Source organism: Saccopteryx bilineata, chromosome 3, assembly GCF_036850765.1.
Source record: "Saccopteryx bilineata isolate mSacBil1 chromosome 3, mSacBil1_pri_phased_curated, whole genome shotgun sequence".
In the NCBI taxonomy this organism is placed as follows: Eukaryota; Metazoa; Chordata; class Mammalia; order Chiroptera; family Emballonuridae; genus Saccopteryx; species Saccopteryx bilineata.
The window spans coordinates 226,280,193-226,303,316 of record NC_089492.1 but is presented as its reverse complement, the minus strand read 5'-3'; the positions used below and the strand labels follow the sequence as shown (position 1 = coordinate 226,303,316).

The 23,124-nt window shown below is 36.7% G+C and overlaps 2 protein-coding genes across 3 annotated transcripts in view; one reads left to right on the top strand and one right to left on the bottom strand.

The window, feature by feature from the left end:
* Window positions 1-23,124, top strand: part of TNNI3K (TNNI3 interacting kinase) — a 317,917-nt gene that overhangs the window by 242,689 nt on the left and 52,104 nt on the right. For both annotated transcript variants that reach the window (XM_066268883.1, XM_066268884.1), the window contains exon 22: window positions 21,757-21,816. In XM_066268883.1, the coding sequence (XP_066124980.1) occupies window positions 21,757-21,816 (60 nt within the window). The remainder of the gene's footprint in view (window positions 1-21,756; window positions 21,817-23,124) is intronic.
* LRRC53 (leucine rich repeat containing 53) lies at window positions 362-14,427 on the bottom strand. Its single transcript, XM_066264764.1, is given in 6 exon segments — window positions 362-472; window positions 474-542; window positions 544-2,723; window positions 5,783-6,298; window positions 11,228-12,043; window positions 14,340-14,427. Coding segments are annotated over 6 exon segments (3,780 nt in total).

Genomic DNA, 23,124 nt, shown 5'->3' with positions numbered 1-23,124 from the left:
GAGAGGGAGAGACAGAGAGAGTGAGAGAGAGAAGGGGGGGAGGAGCTGGAAGCATCAACTCCCGTATGTGCCTTGACCAGGCAAGCCCAGGGTTTTGAACCGGCAACCTCAGCATTTCCAGGTCGACGCTTTATCCACTGCGCCACCACAGGTCAGGCTCCTATTTTTTCATTCCTTAAAAGAAAATTCAATTAATTGTGTCAAACATATACTATATATTTATATTTGATTTTTGCATTATATTTAACCATGTTCTTTTATTTCCCTGATAACAAAAGAGTCACTGAGGATTTTCCTCCAAAATAATGCATTTGAGATGCAGGCAAAGACTGGGGGTGTTTGGGTGTCCTTTTGAAGAAAGCTAAAGTAGAAAATGATTATAATTTGAGTTATTTTGTTCACTTTGTTCTGCCTCTAAAGGTGATGTATTAGCATATTCATCAGATGGTGAATACAGTGTGTGTTTTATTTAGAGTGGAGTTTTCAGCTTCATTTATTCTTCTAAGAATTAGAGGCACCTCATTTTCTGCCTCAAAACTAACCATCTTTTAACTGTGGTAAGAGGGAAAAGACTTCAGGTGTGTTTGCTGCCGTTGTCCCTTCCTTATGTGCATTATTATCTTTATCTGCTTGAATATTTTGAGCCTCTCCCAAATCATGCATATTACTATTTGTTTGAAGATCTATTTCACTGGGAAGTGGTCTATTTTCACTTTCATGGGAACTCATGGTACTGAACTCCTCAGCTGTAATATTCGCCTCATCAGCACTTGAACCTTGTAATGTAAGGTTTTTACCATTTGCATTTTCCCAAGTTTGCTGCTTTTCTTTTGTGGTGCCTTTTAAAGTAATCTGTCTGGTCTTAATTAACATACTAGAATTTGCCTTGTGTTTATCAGGCATTTTTTCCTCCTCTTTCCTTACTATTATTTTCTCTGGTGCTTCAGTGTCATCATCTCTGGACAATGCCTTCATGTGGTTGGTTTCTTTTTTGCTGCTGTTGGTTAGATGCCAAATGGCTTGAGTACTAAAAGAAGTACCGATATTTTTGGTAAGTTCTATTTTGTTTTTGTATGGAATAGAATTTATCTTTGTAGATGTTAAGTTGACCATAGATTGTGTTTGGGAAATGCGAGAGGAATCATAGGTTTCTGTCATAGGAAGGTTTTTTTCTACATCATTTCCATCATGCATAATACAACTTTCCATAATCTGATGTGATATTTTGGGTTTTGTCACTAACAGTTTTTCTTTGTTTCCAAGTTGATCATTACTTGAGTATTGTACTACGTGTTGGAACATTTGATTTTGATCTACAGTGTGTTCCTTGTCAGTCTCATGGACACTGACAAGCCGTGTTTGATTTTCCAAGGACAAAGAAAGCTGGTTTAGCTCACTCATTGTAGATTTGCCCTGCTCCACATGCTCAGTAGTTTCTGTTGCCCCTTGATCAGTTGGCCCTGTGGAATGGCAAGATGCTGAAACATCATTTCTTCTGTTTTCCCATGAAATAGGTAAATGATTAGAAACAACCAATGTGAGGTGAGCTGCACCATCCCTTTGCTCAGTTGAGAACTGAGAGTGTGAGGGCTTGTGTTCAGCTACAGTAGGTGTGATACCAGGCAATGCTGCTAGGTTTTCATCAGGGGTGTGACCAAGAGGCTGACAGTTGCCTTCCATAGAGCTCTGCTTGACCACAGAGAAGTCGTTATTGAACAGCGGAGCCTTTTTAATGTGTTTTTTGTAATATGGGGTCTGATCTGGGGCATGTTCAAGAGGAAGCCTCTTTGAGGTGAATGCAACATAGTTGTTACTCTCTGATTGTTGGGGAAAATCTGCAGGTGACAGAGCATTTATTTTGGCTTCCTTCTCAGAAGCTTTGGGTAATTGAGTAGGAGGTAACATTTCATGTTTACATTTCTTTGGGAGTTCTGGCAAGGATGTTTCTGGGTGGACTCTGACTTTTCTAAATGGGTGTAAATTTAATTTTACCCTTAAATTTTGCTTTTTAATTTTCCCTTTGAAGTCAAAATGATTGGTTCTCTTTTTCTTCAGAATCTGTGTTTCAGCGAGCCATTTTTCTTTGCTTCCTTTTTGAGGATTGCCATATATTTTGCGATTCAAGTTGGTCCCGTGGTTACTCTGATTTTTCTGCTGTATCTGATGGGTTGACATTTTGGGTGACATCACCAACCTGTTTTTTTCAACTAAACCAGGATTATGGAAGCTAACACTCTTAGGGGAATATGTTTTCTCGGTATTTGTTGATAACCCTGATAACTCCAGGCCATCCTCACTCATAAGGAATTTTTCTATTGCTCTATAAATCTGTATTTGCTCTTTCTCAGACTTTGGATGTTCTCGATGATTTGGCTTCTTTTTTTTCACATAATCTTTAAATTGGTCATAGGGCACATATTTACAGATAAGAGAATTGTTTGACTGAAAATACCTAGGCCTGCTCCATTTTAACAGTTCACAAGGGTCATTGTATTTTGATCTATGTTTTTGTAGGACCTTTTGTACATAGTGTTCCTCAGGCTCACAAGGCTTGAGTGATGAGCTTGTAATAAAATGTTGTTGTCTGTGAGGTTGTAAGTCATTGTCTCCCTTTTCTATTGGAGGCTGCCATGATTTATTTGTTAAATGCTTTTCAAGACCTCCCCTTGCCAAAGCTGAAGCAGATGTTACATATCTTCTACTAAATGTGTCATTGCTGATATCTGTGAAACAATAAATGCAGGAATTTAACACTGTTTACCACTGAACAGGATTTTATTACCCCAACCAAGCCAATGCTTAAAAACATTATCAAAAATGTAAGAATGATTCCTCTGATTATGGCAATTCTTGAATATTTTCTAACTTTTAACCAAAACCACAGACAACATTTGGCAATTTGGTGTGTTTGCAATGACATTCTTTAAAGCTACATTTTAATCAGTTGGGATGCTGACTTAAAAATTGTGGAATTAGAAATAAAAATATTCAGAGTTGTACATCTTTTGATTAAGTTAGCTTTAAATATGAATAATACTTAAATCATTTTTGAAATAGCCATAGTAATATTTTTCAGTTATTTCTCACTTAGAACTAAATATTAGAAAGAACAAACATATTATAATATTGAGTTGTATTCAATTTTCAAGTTTCAACAACAACAAAAAATACTTATGATAGTCTTTGATCTATCAAAGCAGAGACCATACCTGTTTGATGTCCCAACATTTAATAAATATGGCATTCATTAAATATTGGTTAAATGAATAACTATTTTAGAATATGGCCTAGTCTGTGTTACAAAAATTTCTGTCTGGGAATTTTACATGGTGCAGGTTAATGATACAAGTTTAATAATATAAATAACATCCTGACCAGTGGTGGCACAGTGGATAGAGTGTTGACCTAGGATGCTGAGATGAGATCCCAGGTTTGAAACCCTGAGGTTGTGAGCTTGAGCAAGAGCTCATCCCACTTGAGTGTCAGATCCTCGACCTAATTTCATGGTCACTGGCTTGAAGCCCAAGGTAGCTGGCTTGATTAAATGGGTCTCTGGCTTGGCTAAAGCCCCCATGACCTGGACAAGGGATGTAGGAGAACAAATCAATGAACAACTAAAGTGATGCTACTATGGTTGATGCTTCTCATCTCTCCCCATTTCTTCCTATCTCTCTCTCTCTCACACTAAAATAATAATAATGATGATAATAATAATAATAATGACAGAAAAAAAACATATACTAAGAGCCAGGCATTGTGCTAACTATTGGACATTCATTTTCTCATTTAATCACAAGAATCCTGATCCATTGGACAGGTTTTTTGATCCTATCACTTTTACAAACAAAGAACCCAGCTTAGAAAGGTTGAGTGTTTTCCTCTAGCTACATGTCAGCTAAATATATGGGTAGAATTTGACCCAGTTCTGTCTGACACTAAACCCTATGTTCTTAACCACAATGCATATAAAGTTTAAAATTACATCTTATCAGTTTGCTTTCTCAATTATGTGAAATTGTTTGCTTTATCCATAGGAAGAAAGAAATAGTTCTGTTCAATGACAGAAACGAAGAGGTGAACTAAGCCTCAGACTAGCATATGACATTATCTAAGATCTGTCTTCAACTTGCTGGGTGACCTCAGAAAAGCCACTTACTCTCTGGATATCAGGAGATTAGACTAGATAGGAACTTTATGTGGATATAACTTTATGTGGGTATAAAATTTATGTGGCTATCAAATTATTCTGGGGAAAGAGTTTTTAGTCTTTATCAGATTCTAACAGAGTCCTGTGACTCAGAGATAAATATGAAGAACTATTTGACTAGATCATCTCTGAAGTCTCCTCTACCCCTGACATATGCTGATTTTGTGCTGATAACTGTGTGTCCCAGTTAGATGGCATAATCAGAGTGATATAGCCTCTTACTGACTTCTGTTCTCAAGCAGATGTGGCCTTGGTCGTTTTCTCCCCAAATGCTTGTCTTCTCCAGCTTTAAGAAAGGCCTGGCATGCATGTAGCAGGATGTCAAATCTTTCTTAAAAGTAATTGTGTTGGTTTGACCAACCGGTGTTCTCTCTGTGAAACAGGTGCTGGGTTTTAAATGGTTAAGGGACCATATTCCCTTCAGTGTAGGATTTTCCCACAGAGAAATTAAAGCATTAGACAAAATTAAGGTAAACAATAAACAATGTATCTAAGGTATGATTCTATTGAAAGGTTAAGAGCTTTTTTTTTTTTTAAATAAGATAAACCAATCTGCTCTCGTTTTTTATGGCAGATGTTTATTTCCTCAGCCATTCCTCTTCTGAGTCAAATCATCAGTCCCCAGAAACTAGTAAAAACTAGAGTCTGGGAATGCAATTGATTTAGTTCACATCCTGCCTTATGCTACATGTGAAATAACACACAGTTTTATTCTTTTCCACTTGTCCCCAAATCCATCTTTAGGGCCAGATCCCCATGGTAAGAATTTCTTGGTGCAGTACCTCTGTCATTCATATTCTGAGAGAAAGTTCTGCTTGTTGTAAACCAATTCAAATAAATGACAGGAACCTCTTTATAGAGCAGCTGTCAAAGTTTTCACTGCTAAACCTGAAAGCATCACCTTACTATTCAGGAAGAAAAAGAAAGACATTTAATTCATTGCCTCCAACTAAATATTGACATTGCCCATGTACAGTGGGTAGATGTCACGGCCAGATTCGCTTGGCTCTCAACATGGGAAAATGAATTAAGTCCTGACTTTCCCTGGACTGGGAAGTTATCATCCCTGACAGCTCAGCAAGCAAAGTATGTGTCTTGACATCATTCCTGAAATGAATCACTAGCATTAGAAGGCCCATTCTTCTAACATGTCATGCTCTGGGGAGGTTGCTTACTGCAGAATTGGCATTAGAGCTCAAAGGATGTTGAAATGGAAGCCGATATTCAGCCTCCCATAAATCTTAACAGCACTATTCCTATTTAAAAAGGTCTTTTACTTATTTTTTTTAACATTGTGAGGTGTTGGAACACAAAATTCACTTTACAACAGATACAAGATATACTCTCATTGCCAGAGTGGGGAGTCTCCAACTAGACCCCATTCCAAATGTATGTGTGCGTGCGCACGCACACACACATACACACACATACACACAACACACAACACATGCACTCAGTATTTTTAGAAAAGGAATAGACTGGTGCTACAATTTCCTGTTGAGGATATGAAAAGAGGCTATCTCCTTTAGAGGAATTTAAACAGAGCTTGGGATTTCCTAAAACAAGACAACTCACCTATTGCTCTTGTTACATGCTGTGGCAGAGTTTGAGGTTGGACTTCCTCAGGCTCAAGGTTCCTTAGATTTTCAACTATCTTTGGACAGTATCTTGAAAGTAAGTCCGCTTCGTTAAAAGCTGCCATGTTCCCAGAAGGCCCTGAATATGCTGACTGCAGCAATCTGCCACCAGGGCCGGCGACAGTGCTGTCTGCCTCTTGGTCCTTCCCTTTTAGGTTTCTAAATGATCCGTCAAGGGCTGTGGACTCAGAGGTCAGTGCTGCTTGATGGTTGTTTTCCTGTAAAAGTGGCATTTCCTTTTTGGACCCCACAATGGACATGACCTTTATCTCATTTTCCTGAGTTAAGTGGCAGTTACAGTATCCCTTAGTGTGGTAATTTCTTGCCTCATGAGCACACAGGGATTCACCAAAGGTTCTGCAACAAAGGTTTTCTGATGTGTGTTCATTTGCTTTGCCTTGTTGGAGTTTCCAGTTAAATACAACTAAACCTAAGCAAGTGAGACCAACAGCTCCTGTGACAAATAGAGAAACCATTAAAAGATAACATCATAGGGAGAAACATATAAATCACCAAATGTGAAATCCACAAATATCAAGGTTAATGGCTTAAAGGGCATTGGAATGGGTGGGAAGTTTATCACCACAAGGAAAAATATCAGTTCAGACAGAAGCTATATTATCGACATGTTCTGTTTTCTAATTGGGCTTTTTCTTTGTGTCTATTAAAATTATTTTTAAAAATACCATCTGGAATGTCTTTGGTAGAAAAAATATTTTTTTTACAGACTGAAATTGACTCAAGATAAAATAGTTCCTGCATTAGAATTATTTTCCTGCCTATGGGAAACCAGTTTCATTACAAATTTCATATTTCTTAATCCCATTGTCAATCCCCAAAATAGTCCACCTTTAATATATACTCTGAAATTATCATATACCATAACCTACTCCTCAAAGAGAAAAAATAAATTTATATGGTATTGTTATATTTTAAGCATCCTAAAAATTTAACCTGTGGCTCAGAATACCTTATTGCCTTCTTATTACAAAGGTCAAACTGCTTGTCAGCCAAGACTTGATGCAGTCTGGCTATGACCTCCCTTCCTAGACTTGTGTTTCGTTATTTTCCACCTTCAAACATTATGTTTCAAATTCTTCAATTAATTAGTCTTAAAATGTACTTCTAAGACTTTGTGTATGCTCTTATGATGCTTGTAATACTTTCTCCTATCTCTGCTTATTTAAATTTTATTTACTCTTTAAAATCTAAATCAATACTATAAATTTACTGATACTATTGTTGTCTTTTTTAATCTTGCAAAGTTCACTCACTTCTATGAACTTCCACACCAATATGATTAAACTCTAAGATCAGAATGCCTGGTACTGAAGTGTTTCTCAAACATAACTGCAGAGTCTAACCTGTTTCTCCCTTGCATTTTCCTATCTAAACAAATGGCACCATCAACCACCTGGATGTTCCAGCCCAAGTCTCTGAATTATACCTCAACTCCCTCTACTTCACAATGATTTCCTTTTTTTCTTAGCATCGAGAACAGTATAAAATTATTCTGCTCACTTAGTTTTCTTATTCACTATCTGTCCTTCCTTTTAGAATTAAATACTTTTTGGGGGAAAATGGACATTTTCAGTTTTATTGTACCTCAGTGCTCATAACTCTGGTCCAGAGGAGATACTCTAGAAATATTTATTAAATATTCTTAAATATAAGAAATTCTGTTAATGAATTCTAATAATGAAAAGCATTGGGTGGTCACATCTTACAATCCCCAAAATGATGATCAGAAAGACATGGTGTCAGTATTGATTAATTTAAAACAATATGTTTGAAGTCCAGCCCTACCAATAACTTGCTATGTGACCTTGAACAAGTCAGTTCCCCCAGAGTATTCTGTTCTCTGACTCTAGAAATAAGGGCATTTCTAGATGAATGAGTGATGGGAGATGTGAATGAGATGATATCAGCATTCTAGTTTCATTATTAACTGCATCATGTCTGGGTCTCCTTATTACAGACAACTTTAATGGAAATGTGATAATACTCTTGAACTTGAAAGAAAAAAAAAAGATGTCAGACATGGTTGTTTATTCTTTACTATCACAAATAAAGATTAACCAAACTAAATAAAAATTTCTGGTGAAATTCTCCAAACTTTATGTAGTTTAATAGATTTGGAGGTTTTATAAGTCCATTTTAATTTATTTGACAATAATACACTCTTGGGAAATGCTATAACATATTGAAATAATTTAATTTCTACTAAGGACACAACATTTTTAAAGAGTGGTAGCAAATGTTAGATCAGAATATTTTTATTGCCAGGTCCAAGTGTTCAATTTATTTTAAACCAGGGCTTTGGTTTCTAAATGTTAAAAAGGTATGAAAATAATAAACTTTTGAAACACTGTCTTTATTATATGGCGCAAGAAAACTCAGGATTCAAAATTTTGTTTGGATACATTTCTTTGGCAAGTTTTCTAAACACTCTCTGTCTTATTTACCTCTTCTGCCAAAGGAGGATTACTGATACCACTTAGAGATTAAATGACAGTATATGCGACTTGTTTAGTACCGTGTTTCGATATGGTAAGTTTCAATGAATGGTCACTGTGGTTCATGCTTACTATTACTGCTGCTGCAGTTGGGTTTTGTATTGCCCTGTTAGGTCGTACAACACTTGGCTGTTAGGTAATAATATTCCAAAAACAAACAAATTATGAAGAGAATACTTTGTATGGTTGATGCAGGTACTAAGCCAAACAACATAGGAAAGAAAGATCTAATTTTCTGAAATACACACACCAGCCATTGAAATGGGAGTAGGCATAAGAGGATAAAATTTCCCATCTATTTGAATCTGAGAGGCAAAGGGAGCACTGCTGATGTTAGAGCCACATCTGTATAGCGTTACCAGTCAGGTGTGGCCATTTTCTGTGTGCACAGAGAGCAAAAGCAGCAAATCAAGCTACTGAACATGCTGTTAAGAAAATGGTTGAATTTTCATTGCCATGGGCATTGTTGCTGTTTTTCAAAAAGTGTTCTGAGAAACTTTCTGAGTTGGAAGAACAACAAAATAAAAAGTAAAATTAGTAAGTTCTCTTTGAAGTATTTGAAAAGACATTACAGCCTTATGAAAGCTTTCTTTTTTTATCCATTAGGTTACGGAATAAGAAGCATCAAGATGTCAGCATTCGGTGCCTAATAACCACTATTAGTTTTAAATCAACTGAATAGGATTACTTATATTATTTGAAATATCATGATTTATATATAGCTGTGGAAGAATATGAAATCAGAGAAAAAAAATTAGAGTTTTAAGTCTTTTTGCCACAACGTAGAGGTATAAATAAGTGACCACACTTTTAGTTCAGAAAGGGAAGAATCTTAAGGGAATACAGTGTACAGATGTGTTATAGAATTGGGCACTGAAAATCTTTAAAATTATGTTATCCAATGTCACCCCAATAAATTCAATATTAAAAAATCAAAATGTTTTAAAAGAAGATTCTCTTTTAAAAACAGTATCTTTAAAGATTACTCAGTGAAAGATACATTATTATAATAATTTTACACACTATAACTCAACATGTATATAGTTATATTTATAATTTATCAGAATTAATTTGTGCATATTAAGCTTCTTATCATTTTGACAAAATCTTTGGAAACTTTAGAATTTTATCTTTCTCTACACTAATACAGAGTTGTTAACTTAGCAATATCTTTTCTGAAAATAGATATAAAAGATACCCAGAAAATATTGAAAATTACCCTATTATAATATTTCCAAAACGATGTCCTACAAAACATAAGTCAGTGAAATCCTCTGTGACAAAAAGGGTTTATGGTCAATAAGTTTGAGAAATGCTCTACATTATATCTTCCTCTTAGATTCATAATGTTCATTAGGAACAGAAAGGCAATAAGAAATGCTGCAGTAAAGAAGTCGGTTTCACTTTGTTTAATACAATATTGCCCAAGTCTATTCAAACCCCACAACGTATTGCTTATGTGTGCATGTGTTTGTTTTTATTGCAATATCTATTAATTATCTCCTAGAACTAGTATTCTAAGAAACACATTTAAAGAAAACTATCTGCTGCCCTATTGTTTCTGTCTTTTACAGTAAATTATTTCTTAGCACATATAATTACTGACACAGTTGCTCAGTTTTTAAAACAATTTATCTTTCTGAGAAGAATTGACTTCCAAGTGAGTTTGATTACTGCTCATGGTAATTCCTTTGTCTAGACCTCCATCTCTCCTGATTACAAACATAACTTAAAAGTTAAAAATCTGATGTTTAATTAATTTACTGGCTATCTTCTATGAAATAATTATTTATAGTACATATTCAAAGTACATCATTATGGTCCTGTATGCAAGCCTCTGGTCTTCCAGCTAGGGGAGCCCTCCTACATACACACACACACACACACACACACACACACACACACACACCTCATCACCATGGTTACCACAGGTGCAGAGGATTTAACCATGCACTGCAAGCATGGGAAAACACATACTGAAGTAGATAACTCAAGAAATCTCATACAGATTGGTCCTATACTAATTACACCAAACATCACTTTATATCACTCATTCAGTGAGATATAATGACAGCTGATGCATAATTCAAACTTTTTTAAACTACTGTAGAAAATTTAAAGGGTTGAATATTATCCTTTCCTTTGTCAGTCTGTGAAAGGATGGGCCAAGTTTTTGAAAGAGATAAACAGAAATCTTAACATTCAAAACCCTTAACAGAAGGAAACCAAGACACAGAGAGGTCAAAGGACTTGCCCAAAGCTACACAGCAAGTAAGAGCAAAGCCGTGTTTCAGACCTGGGCAATCCAACTACAGAGCCCGTGTGTTTCACCACTGTGCTATACAACCATTATAGAATAAGATGCACATGATTGTCATAATAACATCTCCGCGTGCACATGGTAAAGCCCACTGATTTTTACTACCACATGGAGAGGCACACATATGTGAGAACCTTAGAAAAAGACACTGTGTCTCTTAACTTTTTTAATTCCTATCCCCCAGCATCTTAATATATAAATGCATCAGCATTCTTTGGCAATGAATGATTGATAAACTATAGATACTATTCCTTCATTGTAAACAAAATACTGAGGTCAGGACTACAGTTCTAGTTATACCAGGACTAGAGCTCTTGAATTCTGGTGCAAAAGTCCTTTCTTTTATGTTAGACAGCTTCTCTGCCATAGAAAATTCTTGCAACCTGTGCCCAAATCAGCTAACATTCCCCTGCATCTACTGATACACTCTCTGTTCCATTAGCCCTGGCAAATTTTCCCAGTTGACCAAGAAAACCATCATTTACTGTGTCTCAAGAAATCAGACAAGAGGAGGGAGAAGAGGAAGGTACACTTCTTCCTGGCATACCTGCAAAGACAAGGACAGTCAGTAGGGCCACATCCTGCCCTGGGAGGAGGGGACTTCTGTCCTTTAGAACCAAAGTGAGGTTGGAAGCCTTGGAATCACAGTTGGTGTCTGATAGCCTGAGTACATTCTCTGCACCAACCGTGGCTGTGGTGGACGGCTGACAGTTTAGGTCCTTCGCATTCCTGAGCTTGCGAACAGAAGACTTAATGTAGTTTTTTAAAAACCGGGCAAGGGGGTAGAGATCACAAGTACAGCTCCACCGGTTCTTATCTAAGCTCAGAAGAATTAAATGCTTCAGTGGAGTAAAAACATCTGGCATTTGGGCCAACCTATTTCGGGAAAGGTCCACTTCCTGCAATTGAGGCAGGGGCCAGAAGGCATCTTTCCCAATGTAGGAAATAAAGTTGTTAGATAAATCCAGATGCCTGAGATTGTGGAGATTTGTGCCTCCAAAAGAACTGTCTGTCAGATTAGTGATCTGATTCCCATCCAGCTGGAGCCGGGTCAGGGCCCTGGTGTTTCTGAACCAGGAGCCTCGCAGGGTGTGGAGAGCGTTGTTGCTAAGCACCAGCACCTGCAGGCTGCGAAGCTTGCTGAAGGTGTGATCCGTGAGCGAGGAACTGGAGATGTGGTTGTGCCCCAGCAACAACGTCCGCAACTTGGAAAGGCCATGCAGGGCATCTTCCTGAATATCTTCAATGCCATTTCTGCTCAAGGAGAGCAGGGCGAGATTAAACAAGAGAGACAGATTTGTGCTCTCGAGAGAGGAGAGGGATCCATCCGTGGTGATCAAAACTCTGGTGCTCACAGGGACTGCTGGAGGGAAGAAAAGCGCAGACTAGAAGCAAGATACACACAGGTGGGAGGGCAGCACAGTGGAGAGCAATGATAACCAATACCCCCTGAGTAATCTTATCACCTGGGTAAGAATAATAACCAAAATGAAAGTGATCCTCTGATGTTCAGTGTAAGAGGAAGGCAGGCTCTTTATCAGAATGATGGATTTGTATATTCTTTGCTACTATGGCATGTTTATTTGTGAAACATAAACCCATCTGTTCCTTTATGTGTGGAAGTTAATTCACTGTTTGGGATTATTGTCACTGATGTTCTTTTGAAGGTGGCTTTTTAGGCTCTCCTCTGTGAGACTGTGTACTGAACTGCCCCAGCCCTGTTGGCCCAGTACTAGTTCGCCAAGGGCATAGCCTGTGTCTGAGCTCCCTAGCTAGTTTTCCACTAATGTTTATTTATGCTGTGAAGTCAATCATCTTTTTTCTTAAACCTAAAGGTAAGGGTTGGGGCTGGGAAGGAGGTGGTGCAAGGAGTGAGAAGGAGCGCTGGTTTCTGCTTGTTAGCTCCAGGCTAAAAGTTGGCAAGTTGGCTAGTATCTACATTCTCTCCAGACAACCCAAGGATCTGTCAGTGGGTTCCTCATTAGAGTCTGGGCCGTCTTGGCCTCCTGTCTAATATCTGTTCCCTCCAGTGAAGCCCATCATGGGATGACAGGTGGTACTCAGGGCTTCCAACTGTTAAATCCCTTCACCATAATCACCTCAGAGCGATCGCTGCTCTGTCATTAGAAATCAAAGCATTCTAACTCAATAAAGATATATTATAATCAGGAGTTATTGTAACACATCTTTATTATGCTAATGTTGTTTTGACTGCAAATGACAGAGTCATAAGAATAGAAGAGTCCATTGTCCTTGGGAGGTCTACAGGTGATATTAGAACAATCAACCATGAGGGAAGCAAGTCACAATTCCCTTATGATATTCAGACTACCTCGCTAAAACAAAGAGATTTTAAAATGTAAAAGACAAAGGATTTTCACAGTGCCTTCTTTGTAAAAATTGCCTCCATCTCCACAGCACAAGCAAGCTTAAGCCATGGCGTTTTTGTTCTTTGGTATTTATTACTGATTATTTGAATTCTATTAATTTTGGCTAGTTGTACATTTTGTTTCATCATTGTTTTGGATATGGGTTGATGGAGTTTTGATTATGGATCCCAAGTCCTCTAGAGATCTGTGAACTCTGAGAGAGCGGACTATTGTTTCTGTCAATTGCTTCTTGTCTAGGACTAGACAGATGCTCCACTCACAAATCACCCATTTACTTTTCCATGTTTATAAAATTTAACTTCACAATTTTGGCATTCTGTGCATAAGAAGGAAGACACAGAGGCACAGAAATGTAAGTGAGCAATATTTGTTTCTTATAGACATTGGCTATCTCTGGTCATAAAAAGTAAATGTAGTGAAGTCAGGAAATCCAGTCAAGAGGGTGGGAGGTGGGGGGTTAGTGTTTAAGTGTTTTCAGTGTTGATAGGAAACAGTGTATAACCAATTAGCCTTAAAAACTGTCGCTCTCCTGTCAGGGATGACAGTAACAGCTACCTCTTAATTCTCATAAAGTTGAAGGATTTTAGAAGTGAAAGAAATCATCTTCTTCTACTCCATCTTAACTCAAATTTATTCTTGAAAATTTTTTATTGGTGGAGTTTAGAATATGTTTATCTCTTCTTAAATATCAGATGTAAATCACATTCTCAAATTTGTTAATAAGATGTCTTATTAAATTGTTGACTTAAGCAAGCAATATGTAATGAATACAGGCAGCATATCTTGTTAGTATTTCTACAGCTCATTTACCACAAATAAAAAGATACTAGACTTTCAAAATTAGATGCACTTTGATAATAATCTGTTTTGCTGGTGCATCACTTAATCTTACTAATTCTGAACAATTGCAGTTCAGGTTTCTGATTCACTGATATTTCTCCCAGCTAGTGATAGAGTTCAAATCTATACACAGTATGGACAAAATTATAATTAAAGTTGTCTATTTTATATATATATATAAAGTGTAACTGCATGAAATAATGGTATACTCTTGTAATAGTGAAGTATCTCAATTATTTCTGGAAAACTTTAGTTTTAGTTGAGACCACCAGAGACAAAATAAAATAATGTTATCTGTCTTTAGTCACTGTGAATGGCTTCTTTTTTAAAAGTTTACTTTTTTAGTGTGAGCCCAGTACAATGAAAAGCATGGCAATGAATTTTTCAGGCACAATGATCACTGCTCTTTAGAGTTATTGGTGTTATTACCTACTATATAGCTTAGCTGGTGACACAGGGTCACATCTTTGGTGCACAATGAACACGATGCGGGGCAAGCCGCTACCAGCCGCAACATGGCAGAGAGTAGGAACCATCCACCTGAGAAGAGAGGATAATGCACATCATCATGTAGGCATTTATTACCCATCATTTCAGTATATTTGGCTCATGAAGCATTTTGGTGATTGTTGTCTTTTAATGAGCATCTTGGGTTCTCACAAGATGCCAGAAAAATGACTAGTTCCTTAATTTGTATGGAATTTAAACCAAACTATTAAAGCATTCAACCATAAATTCAGAGGGCTCACATCCAAGGCATGCTCATTAGTATAGATTATTAAAAGATTAAGTTACTCTGTAAAATACTTTACAGTTTGTTGACTTTCATAAATATCTTATTTAATTCTTTTAATTCTGCAACAATCTGAGGCTGACAAAACTGAAACTCAGAATGGTTTATAAACTAGCTACAGTCACATAGTCTTAGATGTTTCACCTCAAGTCTTTTAAGCCTCCATTCCATGTTCTTTCTAGTTGCAGAAGTTAATTTCAGGCACTGAGTCTTACATAATTGCAACTGAATTATTCCTTATGAATTTGGATGCCACACTTAGAAAGGGAGTATGCAGGACCATTATGATCACAAGCTCTACCTATCATTGCATTCAGTGCTGCTATTCACTGATCATACTATCTTAGATAAATTACTTAATTTTTCTCATTTTCTGCCTTTTCATGCTTAAAATACAAGTAATATATGCCTAGTTTACAAAACATTATAACAGCTAAGTGAAGCGCTTTAAGTGTTCAGTAAATGTTAAATTTTACCATTATTTTGATGCTTTTTTAATCTTCTGATAAAATATTTACATTATTCCAATTTAATATTTAAAAAGAAGCCATTCGTTTATAATGTAACTGATTGATTTAAAAAAACTTGAAGCAAATTACAATTAGAATCTCTACCCATATGATAAGATAGTTTGAGAATGAAATAAAATATAAATAAATTACAAAATCATTAATTTTATCATTCATTTTACAGTATTGATGAAACAACTTCTGTAGGCCAGGGACTGCTCAAGGCACTGGGAATAGATAGAGCAGTGGAAAAAACAGTAAATCACTGCCCTGCCTGGCTTGTGCTGGTACAGTGGATAATGTGTTTAGCTGGAATGCTGAGGTCCCAAGTTCAAAACCCTGGGCTTGTCGGATCAAGGCATATATGATAAGCAATATTAAGTTGATGCTTCCTGCTTTCCTGCCCTCACCTTTCTCTCTCTCTCTCTTCTTGCTAAAATCAAGAAATAAAATCTTTAAAAAAAAAAAGTGGACATTCTAGGTGGGAATGTAAACAATAAACAAATAAATATGAAAATATGTGTTAAGTCATTAGAGGACAAGTGCTATAGAACAAATAAATCAAGAAAGGGAGTAGCCAGCATTATTGGGGGGGGGGCGCTCTCAGATAGTGGCCAAGGGAAGTCATCTGAACAAAGAGCTGGAGAAGGTGAAGCCCCTGGTCAATCCTGGTGGAGAGAGCAGCAAATGCACAGTCCCCGAGGGCACAATGTGCTGAGACTGAGGAAGAAAGCGCAGCCCCGTACAGGAGAGGAAAAGAAGGTTGGAGAATAGCAGGGGCAGGCTGTGTGTCCTCTACAGATGAATATAAGGGATTTAGGATTTTTTCCCAGTTAAGATCAGAATAATTCAAGGCTTTTGTGATCTGTAGTACACTTTAAAATACATTGTCTACTGTGTTTATTACTACAGCTTTGTAATATAGTTTGAAATCAGGAGGTGTGATGCCTCCAGCTTTGTTCTTTTTCAAGATTGCTTTGGCTATTTGGAGTCTTCTGTGGTTTTATACACATTTTAGGATTATTTGTTCTATTTCTAAGAAAAAATGTTATTGGAATTTTGTTAGGGAATGCATTGAATCTGTATATTGCTTTGGGTAGTATGGACATTTTAACAATATTAATTCTTCAAATCCATGAGCATGAAATAGCTTACCATTTATTTGTGTCTTCTTCAATTTCTTTTATCAATATCTTATAGTTTTTAGTGTACAGGTCTTTCAGCTTCTTGTTTAATTTCATTTCTAGGCATTTAATTCTTTTTGATGCAATTGTAAATGGACTTGATTTTTTTATTATTTTTCTTTCTGATAGCTTATTACTAGTGCATAGAAATACACATAATTTTGTATATTGGTTTTATATCCAATATACTATCCTTAATTTCTTCACTATTTCTAATAGTATTGGGATGGAGTCTTTATGATTTTCTCTATATAATATCATATCACCTACAAATAGTGATAGTTTTACTTCTTCCTTTCTAATTTGGATGCATTTTATATCTCTTTCTTGACTAATTGTTCTGTCTAGAAACTACCTTACTATGTTGAATAAAAGCATAAAGAATGGGCATTTTTGTCCTTTCCTGATGTTAGAGGAAAAGCTGTCAGCTCTTCACCATTGAGTGTGATGCTGGCTGTGAGTTGGGAACTCAGTGTTAATAGACAAAGAACAGAAGCATCATAAGTAATCAGTCAGTTACAATAACACATGTGAGAGATGCCAGTAGTTTAGACAAGAGGTAGTCAGACTCTGGATAATTTTTTATTATGATGATGAAATTCAATATGACAAATTTGAGCTCAACTGAACTATTCTGTACAATGGAAATGTTGTTGGGTATGCAGGAGTAAATAAACCATGGCTTACCCTCAAAGCACTTCTTAGCAGTGATATAGACATCTAAATACTTATTTATAATGCAAGGGAGCATATAATTAATCTATATAAAGGAAGAAATTATTCTGTGGGACATTTAGACATTTTAAGAAAGATGTGTCTTATGAATTGGTCCTGAGGAGGGCAGAAGACTTCTATAGGCAGAGAATGAAAGTTAGGTAATTCCAGTCTGAGGAAATAGTAAGAACAATACCTTGCATTGGACAAAAGATCTAATCTCAGTTCACTTCTTTTGCTTCTCTGGGCTGTTCAAAGGCTGACCCATGCATATGTAGTTCAGAGGTCAGCCAGAGATTTGGGCAGGGTTTATTAGAAGATCCTAGAACTCCTTCTCTCTCAGGCTCTTCCTTGTTTTGTTTTGTTTTTTTGTTTGTTTGCTTTTTTGGATGGCACCAAGATTTCTGTCCCCTGGTGTACATGCCAAAGATAAACCACCCCCTTGGATGTCAGCAGAACCTGTGAATATAATGAGGTATTAATCCCATAATTATATTTCCTCATATGGGCACAAGAAAAGTTATCCTGTGTAGACCTGACCTACCAGATAAGCCCTATAAAAGCAGAGAATTTTCCCCCGATTTGGTCACAGAGGAAGACATTAAGGTAACTTGAGGCCAGGAACAAGCAAATGGTTATGTTATGAACTGCTTACAGAGGCCATGTGGCAAGGAACTGTGGGCATTCTCTAGAGGTGTGAGAGTCATCCCTGAGGAATAATAAGAAAACAAAGACCTGAGTCCTAAAACCAGTAAGAAATGAATCCTAATAACCAGTGAGTTTGAAACAGGTCCCTGAACCTCAGAGGAGAATCACAACACTAGATAAATTTATTTTAGTCTTAATTTTCATCTGATGAGACCTTAGCAAAAGACCCAGATCATCTGTATTTGATGCTTGACTCACAGAAACTGAAAGATAATAAGAGAAAAAGTGGGAATTATTAGATAATGTTCTAAACCATTATATTTGTGATACTTTGTTATAAAACCATAGTAATACACTCTGATTGCCCTGAATTCTATCCTCTGATTTTTCCAAAAAACAAACCTGTGGATGTTTCATCAGAATTTTAATTTCTCGCTATGATGAGGGTGGAGTTTGCCCTCAGGGTAAATGTAGTAGTAATAGCAGCAGTAATAAAAATGGGAAACCAGCCCCATGCCCTGCCTTCCTTCCAACTGATTTGCCTCCAAAATCTACCTGCATTTGTTCACTCGACTGCATTCAAGTAACTATCTTTTACATTTTATCCAGAGTTTATACTTGTTGCATGGGGCAGGATTTATTCAATATCTGCTCACAAAAATTAGGGGATCAGGGAACGTGCAGATACTCCAGTACTTTCAGCCTTTTGTGTAGTGCATTTTCACCAGTGAAATAAAAGTTGGTTTTGCATCTCATTTGCATAATCAAACAACTTTATTACTTGTCATTTGCTTTTCTGGTGTTCTTGTTTAATAAAAAAAAAAAAAGCAAATGCTACTTTTTTTAATCACTTCATATTCATTTTGAAATATCCCCTAATTTTTGTGAGCAGTATATATGCTACTTGTCCATTCAGATTCTGCATGCATTTTGAAGGCAGATTGAATGTGATTTGCTGGCAGATGAGAAGCAAAAGTGTAACAGAGAATTCAGAGAAGATCCTGTGGTTTGGGACCACCGCAAGTGAAAGGATGTGGTTCCCATTTGCTGAAGTGGGAAGGCTATAAATATAAGACATTATTACAATGTGAGTTTAGCGTTCATGAGAGAATCTGGGTTTGATATAAACATTTAGGAGTTGTTTTTTTTTAATCCATAAGACTGCATTAAATCCTCAACAAATTAAATAGAGAAAACAAGAAATATCAAAAATGAGTCCTGGTACAATCCAAAATTTAGAGAAAAAGAGAAGTGAAAGATGTGAAATCAAAAAAGAAGACTGAGAAATAGCAAATGAGAGAGGAGATACATAGTAGAACTAATCAGATAAGGAGGTAGGTCTTTGTGTCTCTCACAAGAGCAGTTTCAACAGAGTGTTATAGAAGAAGGCCTGATTTAGGTAGAGGACAAATAGAAGGAAAAGAACAGTAAACTTTTCAAATTTAAGCATAACTTAGAACAATTTTGTTGAACAAAAAAAAAAATGGAGTAATTGCTTCGGGGAGAAGTGGAATCAAGAGTTTTATTTTATTGTTTTTAACACAAGAAATGTATGGTACTCTGTATTTTGATGGAATTAAACAGTAGAAAAGAAACATCAATGATGCAAAAAAATAGAAGGGAGAATTCTTGCCAGAGTAATGCCTTTTAGTAGATTAGCAGACATAAGAACTAGTACACAGTGAAGGAATTGGATAGAATCAGAGAAAATTATCATCCATAGAAATAGAAGTGAAAGCAGATTTTGTGGGTTTAGACTTAGGTGAGTGATCTGTGCAGTAGTGGGAACTAGAGGTTTGAGGAAAAGGAGGAAGGTACAAAATGAGCATAATTCTGGAGTATGAGAGAGTGAGTGAACTACAAATATGTCATAGGCTCTCTAGGCAGGACTGAAGGCCCACTTGAAGTTAGAGGGTCATGATTTTGAAATAAGACCAGTCAAAATGTATTTAATCAACATTGGGATTTTTACAAAATGTACAATAGGGCAAGAGAGTTGAGCTATGTGGAAGAGCCTGATGATGATTGTCAATGAAATCTAAGCTAGCCTGACCAGAAGGTGGCTCAGGGGATAGAGCATCGGACTGGGATGCAGAGGACCCAGGTTCGAGACCCCGAGGTCGCCAGCTTGAGTGCAGGCTCCTCTGATTTGAGCAAAGCTCACCAGCTAGGACCCAAGGTCACTGGCTTGAGCAAGGGGTCACTCTGTCTGCTGTAGCCCCATGGTGAAGGCACATATGAGAAAGCAATCAATGAACAACTAAATGCCAAAATGAAAAACTGATGATTGATGCTTCTCATTTCTTTGTGTTCTGGTCTGTCTGTCCCTATCTATCCCTTTCTCTGACTCTTGCTCTGTTTCTGAAAAAAAAAAAAAAAGAAATCTAAGCTAACTAAGGGAGAAGATGAGGTGAGTCAGTGACAGTGAAAGATGACAGGATGAACAAAAAAAGAGGGGAGATAGCTTAGACAGCAGATAGATGATCGGTAGGTGGAAAAACATTAGCAGAAACCTGATTTTTAAGTCTGAGTAACATATATGTGGGGGATATTGTACTATTCTTTTCTACTTTGGGGTTTATTTGAAAATGGTCACAATAAAAATTTGTGGGTTTTTTTAATGATAAGATGGCTTTTGTTATGAAAGGTTGTTGGCATCAGGGTTTCAGAAGAAGTGAGTTAGAAAGAAAGGACATAGAGTCCAGAGCATGATCTCAGGGAAACTGAGAGAACAGAGCATGAGGAGGTTTTTGCAAACATTGCTAGTAACAGGGTCCATGGTCTGACAAGGAAGCTAAGTGAGTAAAGGAAGGTAGAAAGGTAGAAGATCTGATCATTGCAAAAGACGAGCAGGGTGGGGGTCCCAGAGGTCAGGACACTGTAAAGATTATCAACACGGATAAGAAGAACAGTAACAGTAGTGTTAGAGAGTATGACAGTGAGCGGTGACTAAAACCTTCAAAAAATGAAGGAAAGTGGCTCAGAGGAATCAATTGAGTCTTTTTAAGGAGAAATCATTTAAAAGTAAGGAAGTCACAATCTCCCTTCACTCCACTGCCACCCCCACCAACCTAGAGGTACAAGCAGCACATGAGAGGATGAAGCTTCCCCTTGGGACAGCTTAGGGAGAAGCAGTGTCCTCAGGGGAGAGTTAGATATTAAGGGAGAAATTGTTCTACTAAAAATCTAAATTAGTTGGTTATTGCACCTTAATGTTAAATTGGGCTAGCTACCTCCCAGTAGTTACGGTTTCATAAAAGAAGAAATAATAAGTTATGTAGTCCTTAGGATCTCACAAGGAGGTATATAATTTTTTCAGAAAGACCAACATTTTCAAAAATTCCAAGAAATTTTTTTATAGATCCATAATTACTTTTATATTTCTAGCAACTAGAACAAAGTATGAACTATAATCAGATTACAATAAATGTTGGTTCAACCAAGCTCATCAGACATGGAGTTTCATAATGAATGATGTCTTTAATGGCACGTTTTAAAGATAAAAAGCTTTTCTTAAACCCATAAAATAGAACATGGTCATGAGGTTTCTATTGATCTTTGCTCTGAATCTGAGATGGTATTTTCAAAAGTGAAGCTAATTATAAAATTAGCTTTAGCAGTTCTTTTTCTATAGACACATTGTACAATATAAGGCACAGAGATAGTTAATAGCTTTTAGTATTCACTTTATTCTTTCATTTTGAAGAGAAAAACTTGCCATTTAAAAACATGCAAAGCTAATTAAAGCTTTTTCACTATTTTATTATCTGAATGTAGTTGCAAATTCTGACTTAAAACTCTTATCAGAGGGAGACCAAACATCCTTGCAGTAACAGCAAATGAACATCAATTAACACTTCAATGCGAGTGTATTTTAAATAAAAATATACACTAGTGTTAATCTCATTCTTTCTGAATGCAAATAACCAGTTTTAAAATCCAAAGAGAGTTGCTTCTCTTCTATTCTTTGGGAAAACAATTTGTTTCTTTATTTACAGGGAAGACCTGAATTTTCTGAAGTTGTTACCAAGTTAGAAGAGTGTCTGTGCAACATTGAGGTAAGATTTAGCTTCTGAAATGCGTTCATTAAAAAAGCCTTGAATAGTGCTTGCTTTGGCAACACGTATGCTTAAAAATGCCTTAAATATCCAAGGATGTTGGGGAATGTAGGTAAGATGGTGCTTATGGTAAGAATGAGTGTGGGGGTGCAGAGTTTCTTCCTATTTTATCCTGTTAATTAAGTGCATAGGCTAAATTAGAATTGGCTCTATCTATGGGGACCAAGGCAAATCCAGAGTGAACTCTGGGGACCTTTTTAACAATAATCAGATAGGCAAATGAACACAGGTTAAAAAAATTGATATGTAGGAATTTGAAAATATAACAAATAGATTAGAAGGTAATTATTTAAATTAACTTTTTCTATATACACATTTCTATATACACTCCATACAGTGAAACATAAGCTACAATATTAAGCCATTGCTCACTTATGTTCAATGAGAAAAGGAAAAAAATGTTGCTATAATTAGTACATAAATTAATTGGGAAGCATTGCTTTTATACCACACGTATGTTGTGGAAAGTGATATATGTTGGTAATCATGTTAATGGAATTTTCTTCCCTTAATATCAAGGAGCTGTTTGCTTTAATTTTCTCTATAATTGCCTCAATTTTCTATTCACCTGGTAAGAAGATAGCATTTGAAAATAGGTAAGGAAGCTAAAACATGCACACTGATTTAAAGATAATGGTATATTTCCGAATGCAAATGAGCGCTACAGGAGAAGAGGATGAACATCCCACATATAAGCTGAGAGATGCATGTACGTATGAAGGGAAGGGGCATAAAATGGGGAGAAATAGTATCAATTGAGATTGCATACTAAATCCCAAAGTGGAACTACTCAAAGAAAGTTCTGGGTTTTTTTTAAATCTCAACTAAATCACTGGACCCTAGTCCATTGGAGAGGGTTTCAGGTCTGCAACTGCAACCTGCGGTGAGCTGCAGTGATGACCCTGTCTAATGACTCTGGACTGGGACTTCTAAAGAGGAAGCCTTTTATGTAGAAGGAAGCTTCAGTCTTTAAACATAAGACTTCCTCTTCCTTCTCTTCAGCCCTAAAACATACAATGTGGGGAGAAGTAACATACTTGGTGGGCCTTCAGGCACCCAACCAACAAGAACATCAGTTAGAAGTCTTGGATGTTGAGAGATGCCTTCAAGGCTTGAGTTCCAAGTACCCTCTCACTTTGAACCTTTATATTTGATGGAATAAGGTTACTCCAAGCCTGGGGATATATCCAATTAGATCTTAGAGTAGATTCCAGAAACAAGGACAATGGTAAGGTCTGCTAAACTAGC